The 20,623-nt window shown below is 55.3% G+C and overlaps 9 protein-coding genes across 9 annotated transcripts; 5 read left to right on the top strand and 4 right to left on the bottom strand.

The window, feature by feature from the left end:
• The first annotated feature begins 387 nt into the window (after positions 1-387).
• On the top strand, positions 388-1,594 carry PHACADRAFT_249355 (uncharacterized protein). The gene has a single exon (XM_007391631.1). The coding sequence runs from the start codon at positions 663-665 to the stop codon at positions 1,368-1,370; it is 708 nt and encodes a 235-aa protein (XP_007391693.1). The 5' UTR covers positions 388-662; the 3' UTR covers positions 1,371-1,594.
• Positions 1,595-2,261: 667 nt separating this feature from the next.
• On the top strand, positions 2,262-3,230 carry PHACADRAFT_191433 (uncharacterized protein; the record flags this gene model as incomplete). Its single annotated transcript, XM_007391630.1, has 1 exon — positions 2,262-3,230. One exon carries the CDS (start codon positions 2,262-2,264, stop codon positions 3,228-3,230), a length of 969 nt encoding a protein of 322 aa, XP_007391692.1.
• A 1,575-nt stretch (positions 3,231-4,805) lies between these two features.
• PHACADRAFT_249353 (uncharacterized protein) lies at positions 4,806-5,937 on the top strand. The gene has a single exon (XM_007391629.1). The coding sequence runs from the start codon at positions 4,828-4,830 to the stop codon at positions 5,797-5,799; it is 972 nt and encodes a 323-aa protein (XP_007391691.1). The 5' UTR covers positions 4,806-4,827; the 3' UTR covers positions 5,800-5,937.
• Positions 5,938-6,748: 811 nt separating this feature from the next.
• On the top strand, positions 6,749-7,760 carry PHACADRAFT_205296 (uncharacterized protein; the record flags this gene model as incomplete). Its single annotated transcript, XM_007391628.1, has 1 exon — positions 6,749-7,760. One exon carries the CDS (start codon positions 6,749-6,751, stop codon positions 7,730-7,732), a length of 984 nt encoding a protein of 327 aa, XP_007391690.1. The 3' UTR covers positions 7,733-7,760.
• Positions 7,761-8,026: 266 nt separating this feature from the next.
• Positions 8,027-8,947, top strand: PHACADRAFT_191430 (uncharacterized protein; the record flags this gene model as incomplete). Its single annotated transcript, XM_007391627.1, has 2 exons — positions 8,027-8,374; positions 8,423-8,947. The coding sequence occupies 2 exons, from the start codon at positions 8,027-8,029 to the stop codon at positions 8,945-8,947; spliced, it is 873 nt and encodes a 290-aa protein (XP_007391689.1).
• Positions 8,948-8,994: 47 nt separating this feature from the next.
• PHACADRAFT_249349 (uncharacterized protein) lies at positions 8,995-11,204 on the bottom strand. Its single transcript, XM_007391626.1, has 4 exons — positions 11,001-11,204; positions 10,262-10,487; positions 9,943-10,209; positions 8,995-9,887 (listed from the first exon to the last, which is right to left on the bottom strand). The coding sequence occupies exons 1-4, from the start codon at positions 11,066-11,068 to the stop codon at positions 9,393-9,395; spliced, it is 1,056 nt and encodes a 351-aa protein (XP_007391688.1). The 5' UTR covers positions 11,069-11,204; the 3' UTR covers positions 8,995-9,392.
• Positions 11,205-11,672: 468 nt separating this feature from the next.
• On the bottom strand, positions 11,673-14,021 carry PHACADRAFT_205293 (uncharacterized protein; the record flags this gene model as incomplete). Its single annotated transcript, XM_007391625.1, has 14 exons — positions 11,673-11,879; positions 11,935-11,963; positions 12,015-12,047; positions 12,097-12,330; positions 12,382-12,411; positions 12,462-12,659; positions 12,710-12,776; positions 12,825-13,075; positions 13,128-13,300; positions 13,352-13,449; positions 13,500-13,543; positions 13,601-13,689; positions 13,744-13,841; positions 13,892-14,021. 14 exons carry the CDS (start codon positions 14,019-14,021, stop codon positions 11,728-11,730), a joined length of 1,626 nt encoding a protein of 541 aa, XP_007391687.1. The 3' UTR covers positions 11,673-11,727.
• A 1,567-nt stretch (positions 14,022-15,588) lies between these two features.
• Positions 15,589-16,557, bottom strand: PHACADRAFT_249345 (uncharacterized protein). The gene has a single exon (XM_007391624.1). The coding sequence runs from the start codon at positions 16,547-16,549 to the stop codon at positions 15,980-15,982; it is 570 nt and encodes a 189-aa protein (XP_007391686.1). The 5' UTR covers positions 16,550-16,557; the 3' UTR covers positions 15,589-15,979.
• Positions 16,558-17,955: 1,398 nt separating this feature from the next.
• PHACADRAFT_249341 (uncharacterized protein) lies at positions 17,956-20,475 on the bottom strand. The gene is made up of 9 exons (XM_007391623.1): positions 20,456-20,475; positions 20,099-20,395; positions 18,960-20,034; positions 18,753-18,902; positions 18,548-18,703; positions 18,381-18,489; positions 18,209-18,330; positions 18,078-18,157; positions 17,956-18,022 (listed from the first exon to the last, which is right to left on the bottom strand). The coding sequence occupies exons 2-3, from the start codon at positions 20,309-20,311 to the stop codon at positions 19,195-19,197; spliced, it is 1,053 nt and encodes a 350-aa protein (XP_007391685.1). The 5' UTR covers positions 20,312-20,395; positions 20,456-20,475; the 3' UTR covers positions 17,956-18,022; positions 18,078-18,157; positions 18,209-18,330; positions 18,381-18,489; positions 18,548-18,703; positions 18,753-18,902; positions 18,960-19,194.
• Between the last annotated feature and the right edge of the window lie 148 nt (positions 20,476-20,623).

Genomic DNA, 20,623 nt, shown 5'->3' with positions numbered 1-20,623 from the left:
TTAGCCGGTATAATTCGGATCAAACGCCACAAAGTTGTCGGCGACAGGTACGCCTTCAACCAAGCCACTTACTGTAGGCGAGCGATCCACAGCATGCAGCATCTTATGAACGCCTACCCTCTGCAGCCATTGGGATAGTCCAAATGGGTACGTATGAAGGAAGGACATGTGGATCGTGTGTGCTGACACGCTGCAGATGCCTGGCATCGCCATCATCAAACCTAGAAGCAAAGCTTGAATGCTCTTCGTTCCCGCGAGGGGACATACTAAAAGACGGACGTTAGCCCGGCTGAAACGCCCGCCCCTCTATCGCGCTCTTCGCTCCCCGCCGTGAGTCCTGGGTTCGCTCCGCTTCCCCTCTCCTTCCCGGCGGCTTAAAGTGATCTAGCTTCTGTACAGGACACCTAACCATGCACGTCGCCAATGTAATAGAGGAAGATCAAGTAGAAGATTCGGCGAGGGAACATCCGAGTAAAGATACCCCGTTCAAAGATGCGCCCGTCTTCGTTCCAGATACACTACTTCCTATCAAGCTTGACTGCGGCGAGTTTCGAACGAAAGACATCCGCTCTTGGCGTAATCCAGAGCACGTTACCGTCGGAGAGGCAATGTTCAGAGTTCCCAGCTGCTATACGCGAACTGTCCTGCTCGGTATCAACGAGATGGATGTGAATATTCTACGCCTCAAAGCAGAAGTTCGCAGCGTCGCGGACGACCGCGCCTTCGTCAACATGGTCACGTGGGCGGACACCAAGCACTGTGGGTCTGGGTGCTCGTGGCTCAGTCCTCCCTCCAACGATCCCGACATCCAGTCAGGGCGATACAGCACTACCCAGGATCATGATCATTCGAAATCTCAGAAGAAGACTTGGCATAGGGTCACCTTCGAGCACCCTTATGCTGCACCGCCGAAGGTCGTCGTTTGGCTCGACTCCATCAACAGCGGGCCCGGGCACAACGTACGCGTGACCGCCTGGGCGGACGGTGTCACATCTGATGGTTTCACGATCCACCTCGATACCTGGCACGACTCGAACTTGTGGTCCGCGGGCGCGACGTGGCTTGCGCACTCGGCCTGGCGCACGGACGTGCGCAGCGGAACTTTCGGGATCGAGGACGTGCGACCGTCAAGCGCGCACCGCCCCAAGAACCATGGGCGCGTCTCGTGGGGTGCGCCCGAGATGGCAAGACCGCCGCGCGTGTTCACGGCGCTCAGGATGCTTGACTTCCGGGACGGGAAGTTCATACGCCTCAGCATGAACACAAGCGAGGTCACCACGACGGGCATGACCTGGCATATGGATAGCTGGGAAGACACGATATTTTATCAGGCAGGAGCTGTGTTCGTTGCTTTCAATGACGAGCAGTAATCTACGGACTTCAAAGCTTGATACCCTAGCTCCGGCAGCAGCGCATTCGAGATGCCGACGAGGAAGCCGAGGCCCCAATTCCGGATGCAGGCATCTCATATCTGTACGTAAAGTGCATGGCATTGTAATTAAACCTTTCAGGTATTGCATGTAGCTTCGGCTCAAAGATAGTCGTCTGGCTCAATGAGTGGACCCGGGATCACCGCACGCGTGACCGTCCGGGCGACGGCATCACATTCGACGGATTCACAATCCGCCCTCGACACATGAGGCGATTCGAGCCTGTGGTCAGCGGGAGCGACATGGTTCGCTCACTCGACCGGGAGCACAGACGTGCGCAGCGGAGCTTTCGAGATCAAGGACGTACGGCCGTCGAAAGAGCCTCGCCACAAGAACCGCAGATCCATCGTATGGGGCGCGCCCGAGATGGCAAGGCCGCCGCGTGTGTTCACGGCGCTCAGAATGCTTGAATTTCAGTATGGAAAGAACATCCGCCCTATCAGGAGCAAAGCAGAAATGACACCGTATTCCATCAGGCAGCAACTTTCTTAGTTGCTTTCGACGACAGTCGGTAATCTAGGGACTTTGCACCCCAATCCTAGCAAAGTGGCGGGCGCTAGTGGGGCAGTGGAGGTTCCAATTTCGGGGACAGGCATCTCACACGTGTACGTAAAGCGTAGTGCATCGTAATCGAAGCTTCTAAGCTTCTTACGGAGCTCATTATATGACTTCGGAGAGAGAACTGCTGGAGCTGCACCCGCATCTTGCTTCAGTACGTTGAGGGTCAGCCTTTCTGTCTCTCTTGTTCAAGGTCCCTGCTGTAAGTCTCAAGCCCGCCTCTCCGTACAGCTGAAAGTGACCCACCGGATGTTTGAATCAGAGCTCGTCACCATGCGCAACATTGACACTACCAAGGGGGACGGAGTGGAGGAATCAGCGGAAGAACGTCCGAACATGAGCAATCAGGGCTCGAATAACACGCCTGTCCGAGTTCCAGCTACACCGTATCTTGCCAAGCCGACCCTGTGGTTCGACTGCGGCGAATTCCGCACGAAGAACGTCCGCTCTTGGCGTAATCCAGAGCACGTTACTCCAGGCGAGGCACGGTTCAAAGTTCCTACCTGCTACCCGCGAACCATGCTGCTCGGCTTCAACGAGCTCGACGTGAATATTCTCCGTCTCAAGGCAGAAGTCCGTAGTATCGCAGACGACCGCGCAATCGTCAATATGGTTGCATGGGCGAACACCAAGCACCACGGATCCGGGTGCTCGTGGTTGACACTGCCCGAGGACGACCCCGACATCCAGTCGGGGAGATACAACACCACGGAGGATCATCATTGGTCCAGATCCCAAACAAAAACCTCGCGCAGGATAACCTTCACACACCCGTACGCCGCACCGCCTAAGGTCGTGGTATGGCTCGATGCCGTCGACAGTGGGCCCGGGCGCAACGTGCGTGTGACCGCTTGGGCGGACGCCGTCACGCCTGATGGTTTCACGATCCACCTCGACACCTGGCACGACTCGAACTTGTGGTCCGCGGGCGCGACGTGGCTTGCACACTCGGCCGAGCGCACGGATGTGCGTAGTGGCGCGTTCGAGATCGAGGACGTGCGCCCATGGAGCGCGCCCCGCCACAACAACTGCGGGCGGGTGTCCTGGGGTGCGCCCGAGGTGGCAAGTCCGCCACGCGTGTTCACCGCGCTGAGGATGCTCGATTTTCAGGATGGAAGGAACATACGTCTCAGTATGAGTACAAGCGAGGTCACCACAACGGGTATGACCTGGCATATGAATAGCTGGGAAGATACAATTTTTTACCGGGCTGGGGCCGTGTTTGTCACTTTCGAAGGCTAAACCCCAGGCTGTAGCTAGTAATCCATAGACTTGGAAGCTTGACCCCCCGGCCTCAACGCAATGATGACTGCTAGTAAGGAAGCTCAGACACCAATTGCGGGGACAGATAGTCACATGGGCACGTAAATGTATGGTGCCGTACAGTAATCAGGATATAAGTCCGGATGGAGGGTTTTGAGGGCCGCGGGCCCCGCACCTTGCTCCGCGACCTCTTCGCCGTCTGTACAACAATGTTGGTACTTTCTACCCCACATTTTGTCTAACTCACCTAGCTGACTGCTTGTGCGAACGTTCAGAAGTATGGTAGAGATCTCACCGGAGGCGAACGAGGGATTGCCCACCTTGCACGACCAAGTCGATCGCGGTCGACACCTTAGTCAGGGCAAAGTCCATAAACGACCCCGACGTTGACTATGACTCTGGCTCTGACTCGGACAAGACTGTTGTCGAGCCTCTGACACCAGCAGCGCCGCCGCGGGCCACGCTCGAATCTCAGAGCCCAGGATGACGTCTGTCCGCTCCGAATTCGAGCGTCAGGCCACAACCTGCACCACCCTATTCTTCACGCAGCCGCACGGCGCGCCGCCGACGGTCGTCCTCGGGCTGAACCAGCTCGACCTGAGTCCGATCGCACGCCTCCGGGCGCAGGTGCGCAGCGTCGAGTGCAAGGGCGCGCACATCGAGCTCAGCGCATGGTCGACGACGATCCACTTCTCCTCAGGCTGCGCCTGGCTCGCCGTGCCCGCAAACGAGCCCGACATCCAATGTGGACGACACACGGCCTAGGAAGACTTCCCCTTCGGAAGGAAGATCCCGCAGAAACAAGTTTACGTCGCCTTCGCGTGCCCGTACGCCACGCCGCCGTGCGTCGTCGCATGGCTCGACACGGTCGACTGTTGCATGTGGGCCAACGCCCGCGCGGCGGTCTGGGCCGGCGACGTCACCGAGCGCGGCTTCACGCTCTACTTCAAAACCTGGCTAGGGTCGCGCCTGTGGCAGGTCGGCGCGAGTTGGCTCGCGTACCCGGCAGACCGCACGGACATACGCAGCGGCAGTTTCAACACGGAGCAGATCCGCCCGGCGGTCCAGCGGCAGCACGAGCACCGCGGCCGCGTCGAGTGGGAGCCCAGGCAAGTACCAAGAATTATCCCCAACAACAAGGCATGGCACGGAGACCAGCGTTGGGTTAGCCGGTATAATTCGGATCAAACGCCACAAAGTTGTCGGCGACAGGTACGCCTTCAACCAAGCCACTTACCAGTGCAGGCGAGCGATCCACGGCATGCAGCATCTCATGAACGCCTATCCTCTGCAGCCATTGAGACAGTCCAAATGGGTACGTATGAAGGCAGGACATGTGGATCGTGTGTGCTGACACGCTGCGGATGCATGGCATCGTCATCATCAAACCTAGAAGCATAGCTTGAATATCTCTTCATTCCCGCGAGAGGACATAAAAGACGGACGTTAGCCCGGCTGAAACGCCCGCCCCTCTATCGCACTCTTCGCTCCCCGCCGTGAGTCCTGGGTTCGCTCCGCTTCCCCCCTCCCTCCCGGCGGCTCAAAATAATCTAGCATCTGTACAGGGCACGCAATCATGCACGTCGCCAATGTAATAGAGGAAGATCAAGTAGAAGATTCGACGAGGGAACATCCAAGTGAAGACGTCTTGTTCAAGGATGCGTCCGTCCTCGTTCCAGATACACTGCTTCCCGTCAAGCCCATTCTATCGTTCGACTGTGGCGATTTTCGAACGAAAGACATCCGCTCCTCAGGAAATCCAGAGCATGTCACCATTGGCGAGGCGAGGTTCAAAGTCCCCAGCTGCTACACGCGAACCGTCCTGCTCGGTATCAACGAGATGGATGTGAACATCTTACGTCTCAAGGCAGAAGTTCCTAGTGTCGCGGACGACCGCGCCTTCGTCAATATGATCACTTGGGCGGACACTAGGCACCATGGGTCTGGGTGCTCGTGGCTGAGCCTACCCTTCGACGATCCCGACATCCAGTCGGGGCGATACAGCACTACCCAGGATCATGATCATTCGAAATCTCAGAAGAAGACCTCGCACAGGATCACTTTCGAGCGCTCTTATGCTGCACCGCCGAAGGTTGTCGTCTGGCTCGACTCCATCGATAGCGGGCCTGGGCGCAACGTACGCGTGACCGCCTGGGCGGACGGTGTCACATCTGACGGTTTCACGATCCACCTCGATACCTGGCACGACTCGAACTTGTGGTCCGCAGGCGCGACGTGGCTTGCGCACTCGACCGGGCGCACGGATGTGCGCAGCGGAACCTTCGAGATCAAGGACGTACGACCGTCAAGCGCGCATCGCCACAAGAATCATGGGCGCGTCTCGTGGGGTGTACCCGAGATGGCAAGACCGCCGCGCGTGTTCACGGCGCTCAGAATGCTCGACTTCCAGGATGGAAGGAACGTCCGCCTCAGCATGAGCACAAGCGAGGTCACCACGACGGGCATGACCTGGCATATGGATAGCTGGAACAACACGATATTTTATCAGGCGGGAGCTGTGTTTATTACTTTCCATGACGATCAGTAATCTACAGACTTCAAAGCTTGATACCCTAGCTCCGCCGGCGGCGTATTCGAGATGCTAACGAGGAAGCTGAGGCTCCGGGTCTAGATACAGGCGCTCATCTCATATCTATACGTAAAGTGCACAGCGTTGTAATCAAGGCTTCTGGGCATCGCATGGTGCTATATATACCTACGAGAGGGTGACCCGTGCTATGCACGGGCAGAGAGAATTGAGAAGAGAGCTGAGAAGGGAAATCGAGTGAGAAATGAGAGGAACGCGCCGCCCGCCGCCAACCTTCGGTTGGCTGGGCGTGCAGCGCCCCCGTGAGAGGCCCCTCGGGAGAGGGATCACTGGCGCGTCTTTGTCTCGGGGCTTCGACGCCCAAGGTATTTTATAGAAGCAGCGCGTCGGGGCTTGGGCCCCCCTTGCCGTCGGAGTCGTTGCAAGTGTGCTTGACCTTGCCCTCCTGTGTAGCTATTTTACTAAATGTATATATATTATCAGCTGCTAACCTATTTATGATCAATATCACCTAGTGAGAACAAGTCATGTTGTACTCGCTGTATTGTGCTGCTGACTTAGGGTTAGGTTCTAGATAAGATAATCGAAGCTTTGGGCGCTTGATTACCGCTTCGATAAGCCTGGGTCAGATAATGGTCCTCGGCCTGCTACTACCCTTATTGACCTCAGAGTATACAGATACAGCACTTTACATGCTTTCGTAACATCTAAAAGACCCAAAAATGCCATACATAACCCAGACTAATGTCTGTGTGCGGAAAGGTGCTCGGGCGCTCATTATGCGGTTGGCCTTCAGCTTTGTGATCCGGACTTGGGTTTTGGGGATTTGACCTGAGCCTGCTCGGCAACCGTAACTACGTATACCCTTCTCTTTAGTCTCTGCTGTAAGTCTCAGGTTCGCTTTTCTGTACAGCTGAAAGTGACCCAGCTTGTACTAGAGCAAATAGCGATGCGCGGCGCAAATATGATCAAGGAGGACGGAGCCGGAAACTCAGCGGAGGAGGAACCAAGCAAACACCTCTCGTACAACGATGCGCCTGTACAAGCCCTAAATACCCTACGTTCCGCTAAGCTGTTCCCGGCCCTGTGGTTCGACTGCGGCGAGTTCCGAACGAAAGACGTCCGCTCTCCACGTAACCCGGAGCATGTCACCGTTGGCGAGATATATTTTAAGCTTCCTAGCTGCTACACACGGGACGTGCTGCTCGGCTTCAATGAACTCGACGTGAATATCCTCCGTCTCAAGGCAGAAGTCCGCAGTGTTGCAGACGACTGCGCCATCGTCAACATGACCACGTGGGCGGACACCAAGCACTATGGGTCCGGATGCTCATGGCTGAGCCTGCCCACTGACGACCCCGACATCCAATGGGGTTCGTACGACACCATAATGGATCGCTGCGATGCCAAGTCCCAGCAACAAATGTCACGCCGGATTTTCTTCGCCCGCCCATACGCCGTGCCGCCGAAGGTCGTCGTCTGGCTCAATGCTGTCGACAGCGGGGCTGGGCGCAACGTACGCGTGACCGTCTGGGCAGACGGCATCACGTCCGACGGGTTCACAATCCACCTCGACACATGGGGCGATTCGAGCTTGTGTTCAGCGGGAGCGACATGGCTCGCTCACTCGACCGGGCGCACGGACGTGCGCAGCGGAGCTTTCGACATCGAGGACGTACGGCCGTCAAGCGCATCCCACCACAAGAACCGCGGACGCGTCTCGTGGGGCGTCCCCGAGATGGCAAGGCCGCCACGCGTGTTCACGGCGCTCAGGATGCTTGAGTTCCAGAATGGGAAGAACATTCGCCTCATCACGAGCACAAGCAGGGTTACCACGACGGGTATGACCTGGCATATGGATAGCAGGGACGACACGGTGTTTTATCAGGCAGGAGCTGTCTTCGTCGCTTTCGATGACATGGACAGCCAGTAGTCTAAGGACTCTGCACCCTAGTCTCGGCAGAGTGATAAACCGAACGCTAGTGAGGCAGCTGAGGTTCCAATTCCGAGGACAGTCATCTCACATGTGTACGTAAAGCGTAGGGTATCGTATTTAAAGCTTTCTAAGCTTCGCACGAGCTTTAGATTATAAATCTGGGTGGAGCGTTTTTGGGGCTGCACTCGCACCTTGCTCCACCCTTTTTGCCGTCTGTGCAGTGTTGGTACCTTCTGCCCCACATTTTTTCCTAGCCCACCTAGCTGACTGCTTGTACGATAGTTGAGAAGCATGGGTGGGATTTCGTTCCAGCTGGCGCACGCGGAAACGCCGATCTCGTACGACCTGGTCGAGACTCCGGCACTCGTAGTACCGACGCCCACTCTCGAACTCGGAGAGTTCAGGACGACGTCTGTCCGCTCCGAATTCGAGCGTCAGGCCACAACCTGCACCACCCTATTCTTCACGCAGCCGCACGGCGCGCCGCCGACGGTCGTCCTCGGGTTGAACCAGCTCGACCTGAGTCCGATCGTGCGCCTCCGGGCGCAGGTGCGCAGCGCCGAGCGCGGGGGCGCGCACATCGGGCTCAGCGCATGGTCGACGACGACCCACTTCTCCTCAGGCTGCGCCTGGCTCGCCGTGCCCGCAAACGAGCCCGACATCCAATGTGGACGACACACGGCCTAGGAAGACTTCCCTTTCGGAAGGAAGATCCCGCAGAAACAAGTTTACGTCGCCTTCGCGCGCCCGTACGCCACGCCGCCGTGCGTCGTCGCGTGGCTCGACACGGTCGACTGCTGCATGTGGGCCAACGCCCGCGCGGCGGTCTGGGCCGGCGACGTCACCGAGCGCGGCTTCACGCTCTACTTCAAAACCTGGCTAGGGTCGCGCCTGTGGCAGGTCGGCGCGAGTTGGCTCGCGTACCCGGCAGACCGCACGGACATACGCAGCGGCACTTTCAGCACGGAGCAGGTCTGCCCGACGCTCCAGCGGCAGCACGAGCACCGCGGCCGCGTCGAGTGGGAGCCCACGGAGCGCCCACCCCGTGTGTTTACTGCACTGAGCATGCTCGACTTCGAAAAATGGAAGAATCTGCGCGTACGCCTCACCACCAGCGATGTCACGACCACCGGCATGGCCTGGAACATCGATAGTTGGCATGACACTGTTATGCACAAAGCGGCCGCTGTGTACATCACCTTCGATATCTGACACCCGCCAGGTTTCATCTTGATATTTTGGTCGGACAATGAGCGCATGACCTAAGCCAGCCCGCATGGTTACAAGTAGTACAGAGTCGAGACTATGATACATGAAGCCTCTGAGAAGTGGGTTACAGTCCAACTGCGCATACATGAGTGGACAAATGAGGGTGACTGCGAAAGCGCACGTTGAGCACTGATCACTCCTCCGAAGGCAGCTGCGCACAAGATAGGGTGACGGGTGAAACGTGGTATCAACAACAAACGACCTGTTGCGCCCCGGTAGAAGGACGATGCGATGAGGCGTGGTGAGACGAGCGTATAAGGTAGCTGAAGTAGCCGAGACAGCGCGAAACAATGCAGGCGACTAAATCGGAAGGAGTGAGAACGAGGGCAACGACAGAGCCAATAGGGCATGGTCGGTTGAAAGGTCGTGAAACAGGGCTGGGATGCTCCTATAAGCGCGAGCTCGACCGCCCGCCCATCCCCTGTGTCGCATCAACCGATCGGTGATGTCTGTGCGTCTTTGCCTTCGAGCTCGGCCGAGCCTGCGAGTACGAATGATGCCTGCGGTGCTTCTTCGAGTGCGTCGGTGTCGTGGACGTCGAAGGTGCCTCCATCCATGCCTCTCGCACGCCCATGCCTTTTGCTTCCTCTCTTGATACACGCCCGAGCGGTACAGGCGTGTACAGCATAACGCCATCATCCTCAGTTTCATCTTCAGACCCTCGGTCTTCGTAGTCCAAGTCGGAGGCCTTGACCTTCTCCTTGGCATCCAACGAGGTGTATTCGGGAGAAGTGGTCGTGGGCAGGAGATATATGTGCTGCAGCTGCGTTGCCATCTCGAGGTCGCGCGCAGATGAAGAGAGTGGCAGATACCACGATGGGAAGCCGGCCTGCACACGGCGGAGCTGACCATAATACTTCGACAGGGCCAGAACAAAGTGCACCTGGATTCTCAATTATTAATTTGCAACCGAATATGAAAAAGTTGAATGCACGCACTCGTACGATAACCAGCACAAACAGCATGGCGATCACGACCACTATGCCGCGCTCGAACCAGTATTCGCAATTCTCCAAGTCTAGCCCGGACTCTGCTATGTCCCTGAGCAAGTCGGGCTGGCGGCCGAGTTCTTCGCAAACCGATGTTCGAATGAGAGACGAGGCGGAGGAGAAGGAGAGGTAGGAGATGGTCAAGGAGGAAAATATCATGAAAAGGAGGTCGGCAACGGAGTAGTCGCGGAAGAAGCGAACATAGCTGATAGAATTCTGCACGAGGTGTAGGTGAGCACCAGTGAAGTCGCATACAATGACAACATACCCTTGCGATCCCAACAAAACCAATGGTGCTTGCAGTTGCGGCGGCGGCGAAATAGAGGGTGAACAAACCCCAAAGCAGATGAAGAGCGTCGACATTGACAGGAAACGAGTCGGTGTCATCTACACCACTGAAATCCCAGCGAAGAGACCGCCAGGACAGGAGTATACGCAAAGCGCAGAAGGAGTTCAAGACTGCACTTGCGAGCGAGGCGCAGAGAGAGATAGATCTATATGGGTAGTTCATCATGAGCGACTCGTCTCCTGCAGCAGACCTTAGGGGAAGGGGAGGAGATGATGGGAGGAGAAAAGGAGTCGGAGCGAGGTGGGAAGAGAACGGTCGCGTATTGAGAACGCGGCCGCCCCGGCATCTGTGGTTGGCGGCAACACCGAGTCTCGCCGCCTTCCCGATCTATCGCTCCTCGCCCTCACCACGCGCCCGTCCGGACTCTGCCAGCACTGTTCGCGACAACGAGTCTCAGATGATCACCCACAGCACGCTTTGATCAAGGCAAGCTTGTTAGGGATCTTCCTTCGACGGTCCCAGGCGCGTCTCTCTCAGCGTTCCGTCATGCCCATTACGTGGATGCCGCACATACTCGGAGCGCGAGCGCGGCGCAGTAAGTGCAGATGCCGACTGGCCCAACGCGCCGAGCAGCGACGACAGAACACGAGTGCTCGACGACGATGGACGAGGCAGAGAAAGTAGCAACTAGATACAGGCACCCGAGCTGGTCGCTCACCTCAAACCTAGCAGACGCTCAGTGCAACTCGTCCGCGACCCATCATCTCCATCGCATCTGGCTGCCATCGCGCGTTGGGTATTGACAATCGGCAAGGTGTGGTGTCAGGGGGCTGGCTGGCGAACGACGGCGTGCGCACGGCTCAGCTGAGGGAACTGTCCGTGATGTCGATGAGGACGAAACTGACGCTGACGTCGATGTCGTTGTGGCGAGGGCGAAGCTGAAGGTGCACAGAAGAGGTGTCCTCCTGGATGCCTCGCATTATACGCATCGCTCACAAAGCGGGCGGCACGGAAGGATCGGAATAAGCACTCTGACACCATTTCGTGGCTGGTTCCGCACCCTATCCCCGCGACCCGACACCTGTCTTGCTCGCTCCCCCGCGTGTACCCGAAACCTTCGACGCCACAATAACGTCCCCTAGATCGGTACCCCGGCCGGGCTACCCGCCTCGCTCCCAATTGAGCGCATCTGGCGGCCGGCCTTCACAACGGACTCGTCCGATATATCCCACAAGCACCTGAGCCATCCCAAAAAAGATATATTATGCAGCTGCCGTGGACTCAGACACGTTTCACACGTTTCGGTTTGTCAACTGCATGGTCCCACTGAGGTCTCTTCTGTTATCGAGGCACATTTCGTTTATTAGCACATCCTTTCGCACAAATTGGCTGAGATGTCTTAACACAATCTGTCACACGTCGCTGAACGCGAGCCCGTTCTGCATTCACACCTTTACCGGCTCTAACTTGAGGTATAACTCGGGCTTCGCGCTGTCCTTTCCGGCCGTCGGGTAGCTGACGGGGGCAAGGTTCCAATGCACCTCCTTGCCACCAGGCAGAAACTTGAAGGAGCGCAGCATGACTGCTAGGACGACCTCTGTGGACAGCCCGTGAACACACGCAACAACGCGCAAAGAAGCGCCTCGACTGACTCATCTCGAGCTGGGAGAATTTGAAGCCGCTAGGGAGGAAGGTAAACCTCAGCGTGTCTCTCATTGCACGATTGACTCACATGCATGCTCTGCCGCCGCCTAGGAAAGTCATCCTGACTCTCTATTATTAGCTACGCTACGCAATATGGGGAAACCGCGCACTGGTTAGCATAGATGCCAGGCACGTGCGCATTGCTCAGCGCGTCAGGAAGCGGTGCCAGCCATCGTTCGGGCTTGAACTCGAGTGCGTCATCACCCCAGAGCGCCTTGTTCCTGTTGCTTGAGCGGATGGCGATCATGAGCGGCGTGTCTTTGGGCACAGCGATCTCGGTAATGAGCGAGCCGTCTTCGCCTTCGATGGGATCCGAGAGTGGCAGAATGGAGTCTCGTCGCGTCCTGTTGCAGTCGGTTAGAAAACGGCGGGATCCGCCGAGCATTTACACGCACTCTCGGTTTATAAACGACGCTGGCGGGTGTCTGCAGAATGTTAGTCAGCATCACGAATCTTCCCTCTTGTCAAAACTCACAGTCGTAGCGTCTCGCGACAGACCGCATCGAGGTACGGCAGGTCGACCAGTTGGTCGTACGGGATGTCTTCTCCGTCGCTCCCCGCTTCGAAGAGCTCAGCACGCAGCTTGCCCTGGATCTCCTCGTGCTCGGAGAGCATATGAAAGATGCGGCCGAGCGCGTTCGATGTGGTGTCTGTCGCGGCCAGGACTATCGTCCTGAGCTCATCTCAGCCACCCCCCTAATAGTGCAAACGGCGAATACTCACGTCATCTGCGCAATAAGCTCGTCCTCAGGCAACCTGTCCTCCTCGTTTGCTTCTCTGTTGGCCTTCACTGCTTGGCCGTCAGCTCTGCATCCGCCTAGAAACGGAGACGACTCACTCAAGATGCTGAGGATGTCTCGGCCCTCACTCATCTGGTGCGTCACTGCGTCGTCGCCCTTCTCAAGCAGAATCTTCTTAGTCTCATATATGCGCCGCGACTGCTCGTCCATGGTCTCGATTATCTGGCGTAGGCGTTGCATCGCTGCGTGTGGGAGGTACGGCGCGGCAGCGCGGCGGATGCTCGCTGGCACGATCAGACTCACATACGGGAGGAGCACACGCCAGAAGTGCAGCGCGAATATAGTCCGCCTGCCGCGTTATGAGGCGCCAATGCAAGCGCGAAAAAGATGAGAGGGCTTACGGGAGCTCTTGCAACGCCTCGGCGTAGGCGTTGCGCTTGTCCACCGAGAACGCATCAAAGGAGAAGCCGAGGCCGCCCTGCCCGACGATCTCAAGAGCACCGCGCGACAACCAGTGCAGCACGTTCACCTCGGTCGGCGTGTCTTGAACTTTTGCCGCCACGGTGTCGCGCAGCTGTGATACGTGTCAACTTAGCTCGGACCAAGAAAGGCTGAATGCTCATACAGTGTGGGTGATATTGTAAAAGATGGGCGTCATGTGCCTCATGTGGTCGGTCGAGAATGCCGGGTTCAGGAGCTTGCGCTGTTTACGGTGGTGGTCGCCTGGCGGCGTTTTAATACACTTTTAGTCTGCCTAAGCACTTTCTGCGTACCAAGCGTTGAGACCAGCCCCGGCCCAAACAGAATCAAGTTGAACCTAAAAGCAGGACCCTCACTTCACCGTCCGTGACAAGTTCGGGTGCGAAGAACGTACCTTAAAAACCATCGAGGCTCTTCATAGATTTGGTCTTTGACGACAATGTGGCTCAGGGCCTTGGGATCAAACACGTATAGTCCGCGTGCCTGGTAGAACTTTCAATTATATGTGTATTCCACTACAGAGTGCGAAAGGCATACACCGAGGGGTGCATGATATCTGACGACCTGTCCATACTGCTCGCCGAGTTTTTGAAGGTAATCAAGGCCATGACGGTTGAAAATCTCCTGTGTATTTCCTAGCCACGATAAGCAGCCAAACATCGCGAAGGCGTGCCCAGATTCTGACCTTTGAATAGAGAAGTGCGCTTAGGACCCGGGATGTTGTCAAGGGGGCTCTTCACGAAGTACAGGCCGAACAGCTTCCAGAATGCCCACCCCAAAAGAAGGCAGAATGCATATAAGGTGAGAGAATACATGATAGTGGGAGGCGAGAGAGGAAGGCGGGACTCCGGTTCACGATATACCTGCTGGCCTAGCCAAGCTGTTTGCTGACGATAGAGACCTCACGCATACAGTATATTCCGTAAATTTTACCACTAATTAAGGGTTGAAACGGGAGAGCGAAACGTGATCTCTTGAGGATGCAATCAAGACGCACGTGGTCCCCGCGGAGCCGGACATGGCTGCTTGTACAGTGTGCACAGAGAAGGCGCGTCCAGGCTCTACCATCAAGTGTGAATCATATAATAGTCCTGTCCGTCACGGCGAAGATAACATCCTTGAATATACTCGATGTGTAGAGTCTGGTCTGAGCCCCATAAAACAATATTTTCTCGCGGAGCAACCTACAATAGAGTGGGCACATGTCGGCTCGTGCGAAGATCTCGAGTCTTGGGATGCCTTCGCATGACTCAATTCTCTGCAGCGAGGGGAATCAGTGTCTTTTGATATGAAGTATCCCCTCTCCTCGTGTTATATCAAACGCCAACAAACCGTCTACAGTATGTGCACAGATCTGTATCGATATCGATGCAAGCTGCCAGGCCAAGCGTTTGTAGTAACTGAGGTCAGAGTCTCGAGGAGTCTGGGTTCATATTCTTACATCATCTAGATTCTATATACATAACCTTAAGCTCATGCTTGGGCGAGGAAGGACGCGCCAACTCACAAGATGACCGCTCGTGATGAAACCAACTTTGAAGCAGACCGCTAGCATAGCTTCGCTCATGAGCGTTTGGCGCAACCAAAAGGCTTCGTCTTCTCCATCTTCGAGACCGGGCTCCTGGCCAGCCTTTCAAGAGGCGGTGCCGTCATTCTTGTATGTGAGATACTCACTTAGACCAAAAAATCTTGAGACAAGAGATATGCCTCCTATTCATCGACTCGTCTCACTGTCACTACCCATGTACAACTACAAGTAATTTGAAGCACACTGTACATTAGGGACATTGAACAAAGCCTGAATAGTCGGTTCTTGATTCCTGGCCAGCCTCTACGCGCAAGGACATCAATACCGCCTCTCCTGTGCACATGGCCGCAACGCGAGCTTGTACTCTACCCTGCATCAAGCTGCCATAGACCAACCATTGCGTTGCGTCCGAAAGAGCTCCTAGAATAGATTGCAAATTGAAAGGCAATAAGTCACGCAACACCCCTTCAGCCAACGAAAGCGACGTACCCCCATCATTGCAGCTGTCCGCGTACCGATTCTGGAAATGTCGACCTTCTTAACAAGAGAAATATACCGATCTACGTGCGCAGATCTCTTGAAATCGCCAACAATCGACAGGAATACACAAATAAGTCGAATCTGCTGCTCATCAAGAGTCGCGTCGTCGCTGTTGGGAATCAGCCTGTCGACATAGCCGGTGGCAGTATCCATCCTTGACACGCTCGCTACTACAAACTGGCCAATGAAGTTGAGTACGGCACACTCGTGTTTATGCGCAGCAGACGATGCGTCCCCTTTGTCGCTGCATGAAGCTTCGGGGATGACTGAGCGCAAGATACGATGAGTGGTGCGTCAAGAGCTCGTCGGAAGGACTGTACACGTACTTCCTGATATCTTCGGGCTTGGGCCCGGGGCCGCCAAGTTCATCTTCGAGCAGATGCTCTCAATTTCTGTCAGGCATTTGTCAAGAAGATGGTCACTGAAAAGCTGTCCTCCCCTGATATTCCACTGCCTGACCCCACGACCCTTCGAAACCTTGCCTATAAGTTGCCAACACAACAAAGCGTACACTCGAGTAGATTTCTAGTTGCTTGTTGCCTTGGTGAAGACTAGGTCGATGATCTGTGCCGCAGTAGCACACTTGTTCTCCCCTTTTGCGAGGTTCATCCATTGGGCTAGTGTGCGCGCCGTCTTGCCGATGTTGACCAGCGTAAGTTCGTCGAGAAGCGCCGTGACTTCTGCGTGAACTGCAGAGCGCGGAATTTATGTCGATATTTGACGCATAATATCTCTCACGTCGTCGGTAGATATAAGAGAGAGTAGAGAGGTAGTGTTAAGCTGCAAATGAACCTCGGAAGGCAGACCCTGCACCTTCGCACCCTCGGTAATGGGTTCGACTATTGGCGATTCTACTATGTTTGTGACCCCTGGGATAGGATTAGGAGGTATAAAAGCCGCCGTCTTCGTGGCAGACTTCATGGCGTCAGCGACGCGAGCGGAGATCTCGCTCGCTTCCGACGGCAGCCGAGCGTGGAGCATAGCCTCCCGGACCGACATGATCAGCTCGACGTCCTCAGCTTGTATCGTTCTAATTTCTGCAGCCGTAAGTGAATGGGGACACTGGCACAGCGAAACGTATGCCGCTGGGAGCCATTCGGGAATTGAATGTGAATGACTTAGGAAAATCTTCTCAATGGGACTAGCGATGGGTTCCAGACGTTCAATGGAGAGGACGCGGATGTCGTCGAAGGACCACTCGGTGGCGAGGTGGAGGACAGCCGTCCATTCATCCACAGAAGTGATGCCAGGCGAACGGTAGCATCTGAGTGACATGTGAGGCGGCAATAATGAAAGTAACTAGATAAGATACATACGTCGAGTACAGGACGGACAGGAAAGCGTCAAAATCGGAAGATTTCTTGTCAGCCAGGTCGAGGGCCTCAGATGATGAGCGATGGGCAAAGATACTTGCGAAGTAGGGCGAGTCTCTGGTGAACAGGTATTGGTGAAGGCGGTACCTGAACCCTCCCACCTAAGCAAAATTAGTAGATGGTCACGCGAAGGACCAGTGTTACGCACCAGAAACACGGCTGACCCATCGTCGAAGTAGTGCTTGCGTTCAGCCGGAATCGTCCGAACAATGGGAGGTGTGGAGCCGCCTGCCTCTATCGTCAGGAAAGGTGCCGCACTTTCCGACGTGAATGATATAGGAAATGACATCTCGTGTACGTCCTCGAGAGACTAGGTATCACTGATAGACAGGCCAGAAACCGAAGGAGTTCCGGACGACATAGTAGATGGACCCCGGGATGCCTCAGGCTGTGGTTGACTCGAAGTATACACGGCCGTCGCCCTCCCGAATAACAATCACTGGTATGGCCAGGGGGTGAGGAGATATGTCACATGAAGTTTATATCTAGTAGGACGCGAGGCAAGAGTAGCGCTAGATTCTGGACCTACATTGCGCTCATCGGAAACTAGAGCTAGTATCGGCGCATCAACTTACCTATGATATTCTCACGCTTTATCGGCCCAGAAAAATTGCCTTATATGGCGGATTTCTGCTTCCTCTAGCGGACGCTCTCCGCAAGCCTTAAACATGCGACATGGTCCTCCAGTTCTGGGAAGTGAGGTGGGCACTTCATCTGCACGATTCTTCTCTATAGAACTTTGTAGCAGTAGGCGCTTAACCCCGCTGCTGCGCTTAGGCGCGGGCAATATGTCACGGAATTTGAGTAAGTGTGAACTCTGTCATATGTGTTTGTGCACAATTCTGTCCACCTTTAACTAAAGCATGCGTATGAAGCTTAACATCAGGGCTCTTATCTTCAGTTTTCAACGAAAAGCATAGTCGTATCTCCCTCTCTCCTCCGAGAAATCACGTACTGAACATAAAGTATCCAGTGCTCCCGTGCGTACGCAGCTGCTGCGGAGACCGCGGTCATTATGCGGTAGCGATCCTTTGAACCGCGTGCTGCATTGCGTGCATATCAGACTGTGCGCCATGACTCGATCATTTGACGAGTTGCCAAGACTGCGGTCCTTGTGCAACATTCTCGAATATACTGATCTCTGTCCCCGGTGATATCGTAATACGTGCAGATCTGACTCGCTGCTGCGTACGACCCTCCAACTAAGCGATATAAAAGCATACTCAGGTTCGGTCTTTAGTATCATCCTGAGACATGAGCACACAAGAAACAATGAGCTCCGCACCACCAACAACTCAAGCCGATCCAGCTGCCCCACCTTTGACGGCAGCTGCGACGGACGCTCCAGTGTCGTCGCCACGCCTGATGACATACAGTGAGCTCCCGGTATTAAGTCAAGGACACGATCCCCTTTGCCCACCTTTCCTTAGCGGACGTACCGACAGCTGTGAGAACATATGAAGCAGCCTTCAAAGGAGATCCTTTCCACCATTGGCTAAGCGATACTCCAGTAATTGCGATTCTCTCTACATCTACCGCGCGCTGACTCGATCTCATGCAGGATTACGACGGTAGCGTACTACCTATGCTCGGCCGTCGTACTGAGACCTCTGTACTTTGGGGCTACTGCGCCACAAAGGGACTGGCATGGACAGTCGACGACGGAGCTGCTATTATCTGCTAGTGAGAATATCAGTCGTCAGCGCTGACCATTTCTCACTATTTCATGGAAGTGGTCTGGCAAAAAGTACTCTCAACCGCGCAGACAAGGCCGCCATATCAGTACTCTCCGCTGCTTTAGGCCTGAATAGTACGCTAACATTTACAACTCAGCAGAAACAGGTGATGCTGGAAAGGCGTCTTTTACTCGGTGCCGGTGTTGCTGACGCAGTCTCTCCAGCGAGTCAAGGAGCTTAAAGTCAAGCGTGATGCCGCGTTCAAAGCAGTTCTTGGCGACCGTGAGGAAGAAGTCATTCAGCTGCAGGTCCTGGCGACTACTCCAGAGAAGCAAGGGCGTGGATATGCGTCTGCGTTGGTGCGGACTGTCACTGGAATTGTGAGTGGATTGAAAGTCTTTAGTGACCTTCGTACTGACGCATGGGCAGGCAGATGCACAGGGACGTGCTACAATTCTGATTTCAAGTAAACTTGCCAACACTGGCTTCTATAACTCGCTTGGCTTTGTGGAGAGAGCGAAGATCGTCCTTGGTGACGACGACCCAACGTGGCAAGAGCCTCCACTTGTGATGCCGGTGGTGCGTTAGCTGCACTCGTAACCCGGCTAAGAGTGTATTAATCAGTGACTCCCACAGATGGTTAGGGAGGTGGCAGCCGGTCCGCGATGAGGAATGTTCAAATGCACAAATCGACACTTCGTAGTAAAGATACCTTCATTGGTACTTCTCGTACACAAGTCCAAGTTTGTTTCTTGTATATGACATCAAATCCAAATCCAACCACGTGGATGCGATTGTATAACATGAGCGTGCTTGAAAGGAGATACGGTACATTAGATGTCCATCGCTCCAACATAATCGCATCCGCCGATCACTTCGAGGACTCGACAGGGAGCCGCTCAAGCTTCGCCCGCCCGTCCTTGATCCACTCCTCCTTCACCAACTTCTCCTTCTCTGCATAGTAGAGCCTATACACCAACTTGATTGTCGCCTCGCTCACTCCGGCAACAGCGCTGATGTCCTTCATGCTCTTGGGCTTGCCGAGCAGATGGCATGTGAAGTAAATCGCGCCGCCAGCGACGGAAATAGGTGAACGACCGAGCGCGATGCCCAGGTCGCGCGCCTTGACGATGATGTCTGAACAGATGGGCTGGACGTTCGGCGGCAGGTCCAAATGGTTGCAGTATCGCACCAAAAGATCCTCCGGACCAGTACTCGAGGTAGCGGAACTGGTTTGGCGGTCCGCAGACGCGCCCGGAGTCAAGTTGAACGCCTGCTCCAGCTGCTTGTAGCACTGTCCCAGCACCTTCTTGCTGACATGGGTCAAGTTACAAATCTCGCGGAAGGTACGAGGTACGTGTGCTTTACGGCAAGCGATGAAGATGCAGGCAGCGATGACGGCTTCTAAAGGCTTTCCACGCAGCAGCTTCTCCTCGTCGGAGCGCTTGTATAGCTGCTTCGCGATATCGGAGATGGTCTTTGGAAGAGAGAACTGGTCGCACCAGCTAGAAATATCCCGGAACGCCTGAAGTAGGTTTCGCTCGGAGCGCGAAGCTGACCCTCGAGAGGCGGCGCGCTGCAGCTCCCGCGCAAGGCCGGAGCCCCCATCTTTGAAAGATATAGTAGTGTCCAGTTGCTCAACGCCCTCCATGAGCGGGTCTATGGCAGCACCGACACGAGATGGATCGTCTCCTTCGTCGTTGGCGAAAGTCTAGCGGTGAAGGGTAGCAACTGCGCCGCCACTGGAGGGTAGCTGACAGGGAAAGGGTACTTACACGCCATTCACTCCTTGTATCTACTACCCTATCTCCGAGCACCAGTCCGCAAGTACCACACACGAGATCTCCGCTGCTGAACTCCTCCACGATGTTGGGGCTCGGGTCTCTGCAGTCGGGGCAGATGAGACGGACGGCCAAGTCAGGCCCGAAGGTCTGAGGGGCTTTCTCTGCGGCAGGATTGTTGCGTGGGAAAGGCTGCGAGTACGCCATAGTAGATGCGAACTGGGCTGGCACGTCGACGGGGATCGACGAGAAGGATGTTTACGCTGGTACTCGAGCTTGAGAAGCGAGTCACTAAGACGTTACAAAGACTTATAATCCCAGAGAAGTAAACAGATAACGATGCAGACTGACCACAGGGAGAGATCTAGGGGGTAAATGTAGGAAGAGGATGGAAATAATTGGCACACGAACGTCGGGAACGTCGTGGTCAATGACGAAGAACGTAAGTGGAAGGACAGAGCGGTGCCGCATTCATGACCAATGGATGACTAAGCAGGCGCGCTCCATTTTTGGTAGTGC

The sequence above is a fragment of the Phanerochaete carnosa genome (genome assembly GCF_000300595.1).
Source record: "Phanerochaete carnosa HHB-10118-sp unplaced genomic scaffold PHACAscaffold_2, whole genome shotgun sequence".
Taxonomy (NCBI): Eukaryota; Fungi; Basidiomycota; class Agaricomycetes; order Polyporales; family Phanerochaetaceae; genus Phanerochaete; species Phanerochaete carnosa.
This window is presented reverse-complemented; position numbering and strand designations above follow the sequence as displayed.